Raw genomic sequence first — 12,652 nt, forward strand, 5'->3', positions numbered from 1 at the left:
GGTGAGGTCTGTGGGGGGACTGGGGGCTGTCCATGGTCAGGGTGAGGTCTGTGGGGGGACAGGGGGCTGTCCATGGTCAGGGTGAGGTCTGTGGGGGGACTGGAGGCTGTCCATGATCAGAGTGAGGTCTGTGGGGGGACTGGAGGCTGTCCATGATCAGGGTGAGGTCTGTGGGGGGACTGGAGGCTGTCCATGATCAGGGTAAGGCCTGTAAGTAGATTTGAAGTTGCCCATGCTCAGGGTAAGTTTGTTCATGTCAGTAGAAGGCCTGAAGGGATACCTGAGATTTAGAGGCCCGTAAGTCATCTATGAGATGGGTGAGGCCTGCAGGGCTCCCTATGGCTGTATGTGTGTTAGTGGTGGGTGAGGCCCTGTGGGAAGACTGGAGGCTGTGCACGGGACGGGTAAGGCCCGGTGTGTAAAGTGGAGGCCGCACGTGACCCAGTCAGGCCCCCCCGAGTGACAGCCGCCCCCCTCTCCTCCTCCCCTCTTACCCTCGCGCCGCTCTCTCTCCAGTGTTGGGCTGGTAATGGCGCGCGGCAGGGGGCGGACCGGCGACTCCTCCTCCTCTCTGGCACTGTGTGTTGGGGGGGCGGATAATACTCCCGTCAGCTCCGGCTGGGGCGCACTATGACACTTAGGGGTTCAGGGGGCTCGTCTGCTCTTGTGCTGGGGAGATTCTTCACCACCAGACGGCCACCACCATCTTACATTGGAGGAGGGGGGGCTGAGATACTCTGTTCTGGCAGCTGAGGGGAGGGGGCGTGCAGTGCGCCTGCGCCAAACGCCAGGGAGGGAGAACGAGGCCGTAGCATGGCCAGCGGGGCATGACGGGAAACGTAGTACAGTCTCCTGTCTGACTGGTCCACTGTCTACACGGCTCGGACTACAATCCCGGCGTGCTTTGCGCGGGGCATTCCAATAACTTTGACCATTTTTAGCAAACCCTTTTCTAAACGGGCAGAGATCACTCTAATCATTCAGAACGTCTATTTAAATGACAGCTGTGTTATTAACAACTTCTAGGTAACAAACAGAAGGCTTCCTGCAGTGGTGGATGGGAAAGGTAGTTTTAAAATGGCTAAGCCTATACGGCCCTAAGCGCGGATGGAACTACATTTCCCATCAGAGCTCGCGGCCCTGTCACAACGGTTGCCAAAATATGATTCAAAAGTAAAAAAGAACAGCTCTTTTACAAAGAATATAAAGCCTAACAGACAATACCATTTTAAAACTAACTGAAAAACAGCGTTTTGATAGCGTGATATATCTAAAGTCTTATCGGGCATTTGCGTGAACAGCCTCAGAGGTCCTGTCACCTTGAAGTTCAGCAGCAGATTATAGAAAAATGCAGCGGCGATAAATAGTTTGGTTTACACATTGGTCTCGTTATCTTAGCAGCAGAAGTAGGCGGAAGAATCTGGTTTGGTATTATTTTAACAGAGATTTATCGTCCAATATTTTATCAGGCATCTCCGAGGACAGCCCTTGGAGAGCCGGCGGGTTCCGGTTGGGAGGTCTGCTACTAAGATGGAGGCTCCGTTGGCGGTAAATTCAGGTAAAAGTGAAAGTTGGTGTACTGGGTTAGGGTGAGGAGAGGCGGTATGGGGTGTCTGGATGTGTGGGATCAGGCAGGACTGCAGCCATTCTCCTGTTGGCCTCACGTGGTTTCTTCATAGAGTAATGGAGGAGTCCGGACATGTGCAGCCTGTGGCAGAGCTAACCACTGCCCGTCATTCCCACACACTCCCACCTTTAAAGATCATTTTCCCTCTTGGATTTTATTTTCTTTTTTTACTAGGCAATTGCACCATTAAAAAGTGCATGATAAAGGATCACTCCCCTTAAATAAAAGATGTTTTACATTTAGAAGGAGTCACATATTTGGGGGGCAGGAGTCACCAGCTCCCTTTCTAAGGGCAGCATCTGTACATTCTACCTTATGAAGCAGTGTTCATTTTTAGACTAAAATACAACTAAAACCATTCAGATGACTAAAATAAGACTAAAACGAAATCGAAAATTGACATCAACATTAGCACTGCTCTGCTGGCCATTTTTAAATAGGCAACACAATTCCATCCAGAGCATGTAATAATCGCACATTAAAGTTTAACCACTTTACCACCGGAGGATTTTGCTGTCTTACGTCCAGGCCACTTTTTGCGATTCGGCACTGCATGACTTTAACCACTTAAGCCCCGGAAGATTTTACCCCCATTCCGACGAGGGGGTATTTTGCGATTCGGCACTGCGTGACTTTAACGGACAATTGCGCGGTCGTGCGACGCTGTACCTAAACGAATTTGGCGTCCTTTTTTTCCACACAAACAGAGCTTTCTTTTGGTGGTATTTGATCACCTATGCAATTTTTTTGATCACGCGCTATAAACAAAAAAAGAGCGTCAATTTTGCAAAAATAGCAATATTTTTCACATTTTTTTATATGAAATTCCCCCAAAAAAAAATTTAAAAATCAAATTTTTTTTACTTTTTCGGCCAATTTGTTTTATGCTACATATGTTTGGTAAAAAAAATCGCAAAAAGCGTATTTTGATTGGTTTGCGCAAAAGTTATCGCGTTTACTAACAAAGGGAAAGATTTCTGTCATTTTTGTTGTTTTTTTTTTTTTAACGTGTAATGGCGGCGATCTGCGATTTTTTTTTTTTTTTTTTTTTTTTTTTTTTTTTTGCGGTACTGCGACATTGGGGCGGACAGATCGGACCCTTGACTGACATTTTTGACACTTTTGGGGTTACCAGTGACATTTCTACAGTAATCAGTGCTATATATATGCACTGTTACTGTAAAAATACACTGGTAGTGAAGGGGTTAACTTTATTTGGGAGGGAGGGGCTGTGTGTATCCCTAGGGGCGTGCTTTCTACTGTGATTGGCTGGGGCTTGAGCTGTATGGACACTGATCAACGGATCTACATACTAGATCCGAGTGATCAGTATCCTAACAGCAAGGAGAATGACAGGTGGCTTGTTTACACAAGCTGCCTGACATTCTCCCTCTCCCCCGCCGATCGCCGAGTGACCGGCGGACATCGGGTCCGCCGGTCACACGCGCGGGGGGGTCCGTGACCACGCGGGAGCGGAAGCGCGCCTCGGGGGGCGCGCGCTCGCTCCCTAGACCCTCACAAGCTAGTGACGTAGCCCTACGTCACTTTGCCTGTGAGGGGCTGACTGCCGACGTAGATCGGCGTTAGGCAGTCGGCAAGTGGTTAACTGACAATTGCGCGGTCCTGCGACGCCATACCCAAACGAAGTTTGCGTCCTTTTTTCCCCACAAACCGCTTTCTTTTGGTGGTATTTGATCACCTGTGCGATCTTTACTTTTTGCGCTATAAACCAAAAAAGAGAGTAAATTTTGAAAAAATATTTTTCACATTTTTTTTATATGAAATTCCCCCATAAAAATGTAAAAATCAAAAACTTTTTAAATTTTTGGCCAATTTGTTTTCTGCTACCTATGATTGGTAAAAAAAATCACAATAAGTGTATTTTGATTGGTTTGCGCAAAAGTTATTGCGTTTACTAACTAAGGGAAAGATTTCTGTCATTTTTGGTGTTTTTTTTTTTTTTTTTAACGAGTAATGGCGGCGATCTGCGATTTTTTTTTTTTTTTTTTTTTTTTGCGGGACTGTGACATTGCGGCGGACAGATCGGACCCTTGACTGACATTTTTTACACTTTTGGGGGTACCAGTGACATTACTGCAGTAATCAGTGCTATAAATATGCACTGTTACTGTAAAAATGACACTGGCAGGGAAGGGGTTAATTTTATTGGAGAGGCAGGGGTTAATGGATGCCTGGTGCTTACTGACATGTGTGGGGGGAGGTGACTGAGTGATACAGGGACAGATCGCATGTTCAGCTATGCTGAACCCTGCAATCTGACCCTGTCTGTCACTTAGGAGATCCGCCCGCTCTGTTTACACAAGCGGGCGGATCTCCAGACTCGATTCTCCGACGATCGGGAAAGAGCGGCGGCGGCGATCGCCGCTGCTCCTCCCCTGGCCCGACTCCCGCTGTGATTTAAAACAGCGGGAGTGAGCGGCGCCCACAAGGGGAGGAGTCCAGCGACGTAGGTCTACGTCGCTGGATGGAATCGAGCCACTTTGCCGCAGTACAGTCCCAGTGACTGGTCGGCAAGTGGTTAAACATGTATTGCACTACTGCATAGGAATAAGTAAGGGGCATCTACTAAGCTGCTGAAAGAAACAATTAGGAAAAAGATTTTTCTTATATTTTTTTCATAATATTTATTGCTTGTAATATATTCAGTTAATATGTGCAATGACATTACTGCCAATGGATTTTACAGTTTTTGCGTTTTTTGTATTTTTAAAGTTGCACTTTTGTTTGTCAAAAAGCAATATTTTCGTTTGTTTATGAAACTTGGTTTAATTTATAAAGACGTTCTATATCACAATGGCTAAATCTGTGTCTGTAGTGCGTGTTCAAACCATAAGAGCCGGTTCACACTGAGGCGGGGCGACCTGTGAAGTCACGTGCACCGCTGTGCACCGCGACTTCGGCGCGACTTGCAGGGACTTCACATAATGGAAGTCTATGCAAGTCGCTCCCAGGTCGCCCCAAAGTAGTACAGGACCCTTTTTCTAAGTCGGAGCGACTTGTGTCGATCCTATTAGAACGGGTCCTGTACTACTCAATGGACCGCGACTTGTCAGCCTGACAAGTCGTGCTAGTCTGAATGGGCTCTTATACCAGAAATTATAACATGTTGTTAAATTTTTACTCCAGGAGTATATAACTAGTTTGGAAACTTTAGAGAAATGTGTAAATAATGCATTACAATTTACCTAAACCCATTCAATTTGGGGTTGGCTAAAATGTATGAGGTTTTAGTCGACTAAAATATGGCTAAAACTATTCAGATGACTTAAACTCAACAAAAACTAAAATAGCATTGTAGTCAAAGGACTATGACTAAAACTAAATCCAAATTTTGAAGTGAAGTCTCACTCTTCCAGTTGCATTCCTCATGGTATAAAGTAGGAGACCTGTCAGGAGGGAGCCCACAGGTGGAGCAGAAGACCCTGAGTATAACCTAAGGCCCCTTTCACACATCAGTTCAGTCACGTCAAAATGTATCAGTTTTACATCCGTTTTTTTATCAGTTTTTCGTCCAATCTGTTTTTTTGACGGATGAAAAATAGGGCATTCATCCGTTCCAAGAAACGGACATTGACGGAAGCCGATGTTAATGGATGATCATCCATTGTCGTCCGTTTTTACATAGAGATGCATTAATGTCTGTTTTTCATCTGTCAACGGCTGGATGAAAAACGGACCGTATGTGTGAAAGGGGCCTTAAGTGTATGTCACCTGAATACTTCATATTCCTGATCTGTGTCTGCTGCTCTATTTGTCTTAAAAAATATTCTGGTCTCTTTATTGCTTCCTTTGATTTAAATACTTGGCGTTTCTGCCGTCCTTTGTTTGCTTATTTCAAACTGACCTCATTAGCCATATCCATACAAGAGTGCTCACTTTTCTGGCTGTGCTGGAGGAACTGCCTGCCTGTTTTCCAATGGCCAAAACTTGTCCTCCCCCTCGCCTCCAGCCGTGTACTGAAGCCACGAGTGAGACAGACCTGCGGGCAGAGGCTCGGTGTCCTGGCCCTGCCCTAATTGTTTCTTCACTATACATCCTCACGGAGCGCTCCGTGAGAACGTCGAGTGACAAAACTATTAGGGCAGTATTTTTGTACTTTTTTTTTTTTTTAAAAATGAATTTTGAATAAGGGTTATTACATATATTGATGCACTTTAAGTGAAAGTTTTAATGTGCTAGTATGCATCATATACTAGCACATTATGGGAAACTTACCCTAAAACAAAGCCCTCCAGCGGCAAGCTATCACCGCTAACAGGGCTTCCATCTTCACCCATCTTCCTTCTGGGTTTGCGTCCGCCCAGCCATCTGGCTGTGATGACATCACTCCATCGCATTCATGCGGGAGACGCTATTAATGGCACAAGACTCTGAAGGAACGGCCCAGTTGGCCATCCGGTTAGAGCGTATGCGTCGGTGATGTCACTGGCCTATTTAGTTTACAAGTAAATATCTCTTAACCACTTGCCGACCGCCGCAAGTACATATACTGCGGCGGTCCGCCCCGGCCAGGCAAAGTGACGTACCGGTACGTCACTAGCCTGTCACTGGCTTGTGAGCCAATAGCGGGCAAGTGCGCGCCCGCCCTGGCTACATCCCTAACAAGTCAGTGCGTGTGACCGGCGGACCCGATGTCCGCCGGTCACTCGCGATCGTTCGCCGGGAAGGGAGAAAGGCAGGCGGCTAGTGTAAACAAGCCGCCTGTCATTCTCCCCTGTGTAAAAATGGAGATCAGACGGTTCTACTATGTAGGACCGTTGATCTCTGTTTTTACAGTAGTAGCCATGTCCATTCACAGTTAGAAACACGCCCCTAGGACACACTTAACCCCTCCCACTTCAATACAGTTAACCCCTTCCCTGCCAGTGTCATTTTTACAGTAACAGTGCATATGTATAGCACTGATTACGGCAGTAATGTCACTGGTAAACCCAAAAGTGTCAAAAATGTCAGTCAAGGGTCCGATCTGTCCGCCGCAATGTCGCAGTCCCGCAAAAAAAATCGCAGATCGCCGCCATTACTCGTTAAAAAAAAAAACACCAAAAATGACAAAAATCTTTCCCTTTGTTAGTAAACGCGATAACTTTTGCGCAAACCAATCAAAATACGCTTTTTGTGATTTTTTTTTTTTTTTTACCAAACATATGTAGCATAAAACAAATTGGCCGAAAATGTTAAACAATTTTGATTTTTACATGTTTTTTTTTTTTTGGGGAATTTCATATAAAAAAATGTGAAAAATATTGTTATTTTTGCAAAATTTACCCTCATTTTTTTGTTTATAGCGCATGATCAAAAAATCGCACAGGTGATCAAATACCACCAAAAGAAAGCTCTGTTTGTGGGAAAAAAAGGACGTCAAATTCGTTTAGGTACAGCATCGCACGACCGCGCAATTGTCCGTTAAAGTCACGCAGTAAAAAATCGCAAAAAACCCCCTGGTCAGGAAGGGGGTAAAATCTTCCGGGGCTTAAGTGGTTAAACAGTGCACTTTTAGGAGATATTTACTGTACCGATAGGTAAATGGCAACCCTGCGAGTTACACCCACAACAGTAAAATCATTCTGTATATGCAGTAAAGCATGCTTATTATACTTGCTGGAACCTAAGGGGTTAGTCCTGTGCATTGTGTAAAAAGGCTGTTTGATCCTGTCTTCTCCGATCCTCCCCTAATCTGTCTCCTGAACAGAGCCTTTGGAGTCACATGCTCAGTTTGGTGTGTATTGCTAGAGAGCTTTTTTCCCCCTTGGGAGAGTGCATGTGATCAGCACAGGGCCACTCCGCATTGTCCAGACAGAGGATCAGGGGTCCTGCAGCCTTTTTAGGACAGTCAGAGGAGAATAACTCCTAAAAGCTTTAATCAGACACTGATAGAAGTCACAAGACTGCTATATACTGCTGATGAGAAAAGGTATTTTGGAGGTTATATTTACTCAAAATAATTGCATTAGCATGTTCTGTGGACTGTGGGAGACCAGATGTAGTGAATGCAGGGTTTAGTATCACTTTAATGCAGCTGAGAACAGAGGCAACTTATCAACTTCCTGACCATCCACGTACCAGTAAGTCGTATGACTTGGGGTGGTTATGCTGTGATGATGTCGAAGGAGTTGACCGCACTCCAAACTTCAGAAAAAAATGAGCTTTATTGTATAAAATCCACACAAAGAGATCACAGACCCACTATACAAGGAGACAACAGCATGGTTAACGGGTTTCAAGAAGAATTCACTTAATCAGGAGCTGCAGTCATCACCCTGGTACCATTTTTATTTTTTAGAACCAGCTAGCCACTGGATTGCTTTTACAAGATGGGAGGGGATGTCCCTTGGGAGAATCAAACGACCAGTCTGTGCATCTGCTGGCTGGTCGGGAAGCAGAACAAATCAGCTTTGATCGGGTCTCCGCTATGGTAACCTGAAACAGATGACCTGACATCGCTTACCTGGATGTCAACGGTGCCATTTTTAAAAATCGATACATGCCACATGCCTATTGCTGTCACAAGGACGTTTACATTTCTTGTGACAGTAATAAAAAAAGAAAACAAATGAAAGCGACAATGTAAAAAACAAAACAAATGAATAACATTTTGTTTTAAAAGGGTCCCGTACTTGCACGCAAAGGTGAACGCACGTGTCGCTCCTGCATGTACGCAAGCAGTGATTGTCCCACACATGGTATTACGGCGACTGTCAGATCATGGGCAGTAAATCTAAAGTGGGAACCTGTAAAGGCCTTTAAAGCATCCCTTATGGATGGTAACATTTACGTTGTTTGTTGCCATTGAATGGACGTGTGCATTTCTAGAGTGTGACAGGTTTGGCATCTTATTTTCTCGGCTTAACGTAATAATTTATACTCTACAAAAAATTTGGTTATGTATTGTTATTTTTTTTTTCCGTTTACATTCAAATTCAAAAAAGTATATTTCTCTTACGTCCTCTGACAGTCGCCGCCCATCCATATTAGCCTTCACTAGTGGGTAATGGCGCCCTCTGCAGGAGCAAGCTAGGCAGATTAGGTTAATACAAAACTTTTATACCTAGACACACCTCTAGGGGTCCATCCCTTAGCCATTATCCTGAACCAGATCTCACTGTTCCTCGGTTGTGCGGTGGACTGCTGGGAGTGGTGACCGTAGTATGGGGAGTAGTGTTCTCCCCTCCTTTCCCGCGGAATTGCTGGGGGATGGTAGGCTCCTTCTGTGTCCTTCCTCCCCCTTGTGTTTTCCCCCTTCTCCTTTCCTGGGCTCCCCCGAGTAGGTGCCCTCATCTGTCCCCCGTTCCCCCTCCTCCCCTGGCTCCTTTTGGGGTCATGGGTGAATTTGGTTAGGGGGGCTGCATGGTGCTGAGCCAGAGGAGCGTTGGGTGATGCTGCTGTTGGCCCCCTGTAGGGGTTGTCCGTACCTGGGTGCTGCAGAAGGGGTCCATGGGGGGGTCCCCTCCTGGGGTCTGAAATTTTCCGTGGGGTCCAGGGTCCCGTGCTGTGCTGCCTTTTTGCTGTGTATTCTGTATTCATGGCTTCTGCAGCCATGTTTGTGTAGTCCAGCGGCCATGTTTTTGGTTTCCCGATAGTTTCATGCGCGGCCATTTTCCTGTAGTTTGATGCAGTGCGGAGGCTGTGGGGTCCTCTAGTCTCAGGTCAGCGTTTCCTCTTCCTCGTTCCAGCAGTGTGACAGACAATTTTGTCGCTCTCCAGCTCGGATGGTGAGTCTCTGGGGTTATATATCCTTCCTCTGCTATATTCAGCGCCACAGGTTCATTAATTCTTGTGGTGCACAGGGGGAAGGGGCCTCCCGTTGAAAAAAAAATACAATTTCTTTGCCGTGCAGCACGGTTTTATTTAACCCTTTGTGGTCATGGAGCCTATGGAGCGCCTTTCACCACCCGATCCACTCCTAGATGCTGCGGGACCCTTTAGCTCTCAGTCTGCCTTGGCGGCCATGACGGCAGCCCTGCAGTCGCTAGTAGCCAAAGCCCTGCAAAGGAGGCCAGGCAAGAAGCACCCCCTGCCTTCACTTGTATCCTCAGATTCTGAGGTGGATTTGGCTGCTGCAAATGAAAGTCAGCCACTGGGTCTGCGTCCACGCATGCTGAGTGCTCTAATAGTGAGGATGAGTCGTCCTCCTCTGCAGCCGCGCATGAAAAAGCACTGGTGGGGGCCCTAATTGTGTCAGCGTGGGAAACTTTAAAGTTGGAGGACTCAGCTGTGAGATCTTGGACCTCAAGGCTCTGAACCGCTTGGTGCGGGTTTAAAGACTTTGGATTGAGTCCACCCGCACAGTAGTAGCTTTCCCTCATCAAGGAGATCTGCTGGCTTCTATTAATCTCAAGGTCGCTTACCTTCTTTTTCCAATATATGTCGGGCATTAGCGTTTTTGTTTTGCCGTGGGTGAGGAGCACTTTCAATTCATGGCGTTACTCTTTGGTCTCGCATCAGCTCCTCGTGTGTACACACAAGTTTTGGTCCCAGTGTTGGCCTTGTTACGGCAGAAGGGGATTGTGGTACTAGGTTACCTGTATGATCTGCTTCTGCGTGCAGAGTCTTCCTCAAGCTAGAACTTGACTTGGAGGTTACAATGCGAACTCTGCAGGAGTTTGGGTGGACACTAAATTTTCAGAAATCGGCACTGTCTCCGTCCATAAAGCTGGACTACTTGGATCTGAAGATTCAGCGTCAGCCCGGGTGTTTCTTCCTCAGACAAACCTCTGAAGCTACAGGGTGCTGTTCGGCTCCTGTTGTCCAACCATCGATCATCATTCAGGATTTGCATGCAAGTGCAGGGACAGATGGTCTCCACCTTTTTGAGGCGGTTCCGTTTTGCGCAGTTCCACATCAGACCTTTGTGAGGGAGATTCTGATCAAATGGAATAAGGATCCGCTGTCATTGGACAATCTGATCCTGTTGAGTCGGGGTTCGAGGGAGTCTCTCCTATGGTGGCTCCGCTCCACGGCTCTACGTCTGGGAAAACCTTTTATTCTCCTGTATTGGACTGTAATCACCACGGATGTCAGTCTGTCCAGATGGGAAAGTGTCTTGGGAGTGTGTTCGGCCCAAGTTGTCTGGACTGGGGAGGAGTCCAGGTTGCCGATCAACATCCTGGAAATTCAGGCGATCAGACCTTGTCTGTCTCAATGGGCGGATTGTCTGCAGGGGTGCCCTGTGCGGATACAGTCGGACAATGCTACGGCTGTTAATTTTAAAAAAAAGGTATATCGGCGCAAACACCAGACATTGAAAAAGCAGCTAACACTAAGGTTAATCTAAATAACCACACAACATTAAATGATATTCAAAAATAGTGTAGCGCTATTGATTAACTAAAACCGAGTAAATGCAAGGCCATTCATTAACTGGCTAAGGCAGGGTTAAAATACGTCCATGCAGAAAAGAGACCCATGCAGATGTAAGTGCACTAAAATAAGTAACCCAGAATTGAGTCCGTGTGCTTGATGTGAGAACACACGTGTCCACTTCCACCACCAAACAAACTGCCTCTCACCTCAATCCTAGACCCCTGAGTTACCTGCGGGTCATATGCGCTTGGAAAATCCCACACCAGGATCAGGGCAAATCAGATGATACCAGATGGATGGCTTTCACATGATATTCAGATTCTCATACCAAGGATGAATCCTTCTTTCCATAGAGCGCAGCCTAAAATAAAGCAATTGGAGCAATATACGGTGAAGTAGGTAAATAAAGGTTTATTTAGAAAAGGAAAGCGCCTCTTAATTGCATATAATGGTAAAACTGCGGTAAAGTCTCTCAGCCGGGTCCAGCGGCTACTACAGCTGACGTCACGGCTCCTCCTCCCTCCGCACGCATATCGTTCCAAGGGGCTGAATTTCCTCAGCGGCGTACGAAGGGGCTTTCTGCACCCGCTATTGAAGGACCAGACCCGTGCTGATAGGCAGGGGATGTCTCTAGGCAACGGGCAAACATAAACAAGCTACTACACAGACCAGAACAAGCAGCCCGGAAGAAGAGAGCAGATTTGTCAGCAGTGACAATGGAGTCACTGAATAGCCCCTTGGCTTCAGAATATTAATCTATAACCGAGTGTAATGTTCTGGTACCTTTGGTACCCTAATTCCACTTTTCCTAAGTGTATGCGCCCCACCATTCTCTTTTGGTAAGGTGCGCATACACCTTTAAGACCGATGCTGTCATCGCTGAGCGCCGCTGGAGCGGCTATTTCAACCTCCGGCGGTCTCACTCACATGTTCGTTCAACGCCGCATAATCTGCCTTGAAGCTCTCATGCTTGCAAGCATACCTCGCTATCGGAACCACGCTGCTGATCCCTGTATCCCGCTACCGGATCATCCGCTCTTGCCGAACCTCTCCTCTACTACATTGCTACTAGTGATAAGTACCCCACAGGGGAAACCTCTATAACCTTCATACTAAAGCTTACACTATCTAGCTCTGCATACTAAGGACTATTACTACATCTGCATTAACTAAGATTGCTAGCTCTTGAGCCTAATACCATCTGCTCTTGCACTGGGTTGGTCTATCCTGTATGTTCACCTGCTACTCTATCATCTGCTACCATACATGATTGCTAAACCTATCTGCATCCCATCTGCTACTATCTTACTTTCAAGAACATTCCTTTCAAGTGTCTGTCATCTACCATCTCTACCCAACCTGTCTCTTCAGCCTATCATCACTATACATATAAGTCACTCTAGGAACATCTTATTGAGTGTGTGTATCTACTTGCTGAATTGAGACTATCCACACATGATGAGTCTTGGGAGTTGGGATTGGTGTCTCAGCGTTTCTCTACATGACTACTGAAGTGGAATATTTCTGCAGCTGTAAATCCACATTATACATAAAACGCAGGAGCGTTACACCGAGACACTAAAAGCCTCACCAGTAGGTCATTAATTAAAAGGAATTAAACAATTTCAAGCGCAATATATCCCATATAAAGAAATGTAAAATAAGTACAATTAAAAACGGGGAAATCATAAAAAGGATTCCTTA

General features: G+C 46.1%; 2 protein-coding genes across 9 annotated transcripts in view; one reads left to right on the plus strand and one right to left on the minus strand.

Moving 5' to 3' along the window:
• CNOT4 (CCR4-NOT transcription complex subunit 4) overlaps positions 1 to 761 on the minus strand; it is a 218,867-nt gene extending 218,106 nt beyond the window's left edge. For all 7 annotated transcript variants that reach the window (XM_082255051.1, XM_082255049.1, XM_082255046.1 and 4 more), the window contains exon 1: positions 495 to 761. The gene's annotated coding sequence lies outside the window, so the exon portion shown is untranslated. The remainder of the gene's footprint in view (positions 1 to 494) is intronic.
• A 669-nt stretch (positions 762 to 1,430) lies between these two features.
• Positions 1,431 to 12,652, plus strand: part of NUP205 (nucleoporin 205) — a 169,235-nt gene continuing 158,013 nt past the window's right edge. For both annotated transcript variants that reach the window (XM_082253150.1, XM_082253151.1), the window contains exon 1: positions 1,431 to 1,558. In XM_082253150.1, coding sequence (XP_082109276.1) covers positions 1,531 to 1,558 — 28 coding nt within the window. In that variant the 5' untranslated portion in view covers positions 1,431 to 1,530. The remainder of the gene's footprint in view (positions 1,559 to 12,652) is intronic.

Source organism: Pelophylax lessonae, assembly GCF_965119305.1.
Source record: "Pelophylax lessonae genome assembly, chromosome: 4".
Classification (NCBI taxonomy): domain Eukaryota; kingdom Metazoa; phylum Chordata; class Amphibia; order Anura; family Ranidae; genus Pelophylax; species Pelophylax lessonae.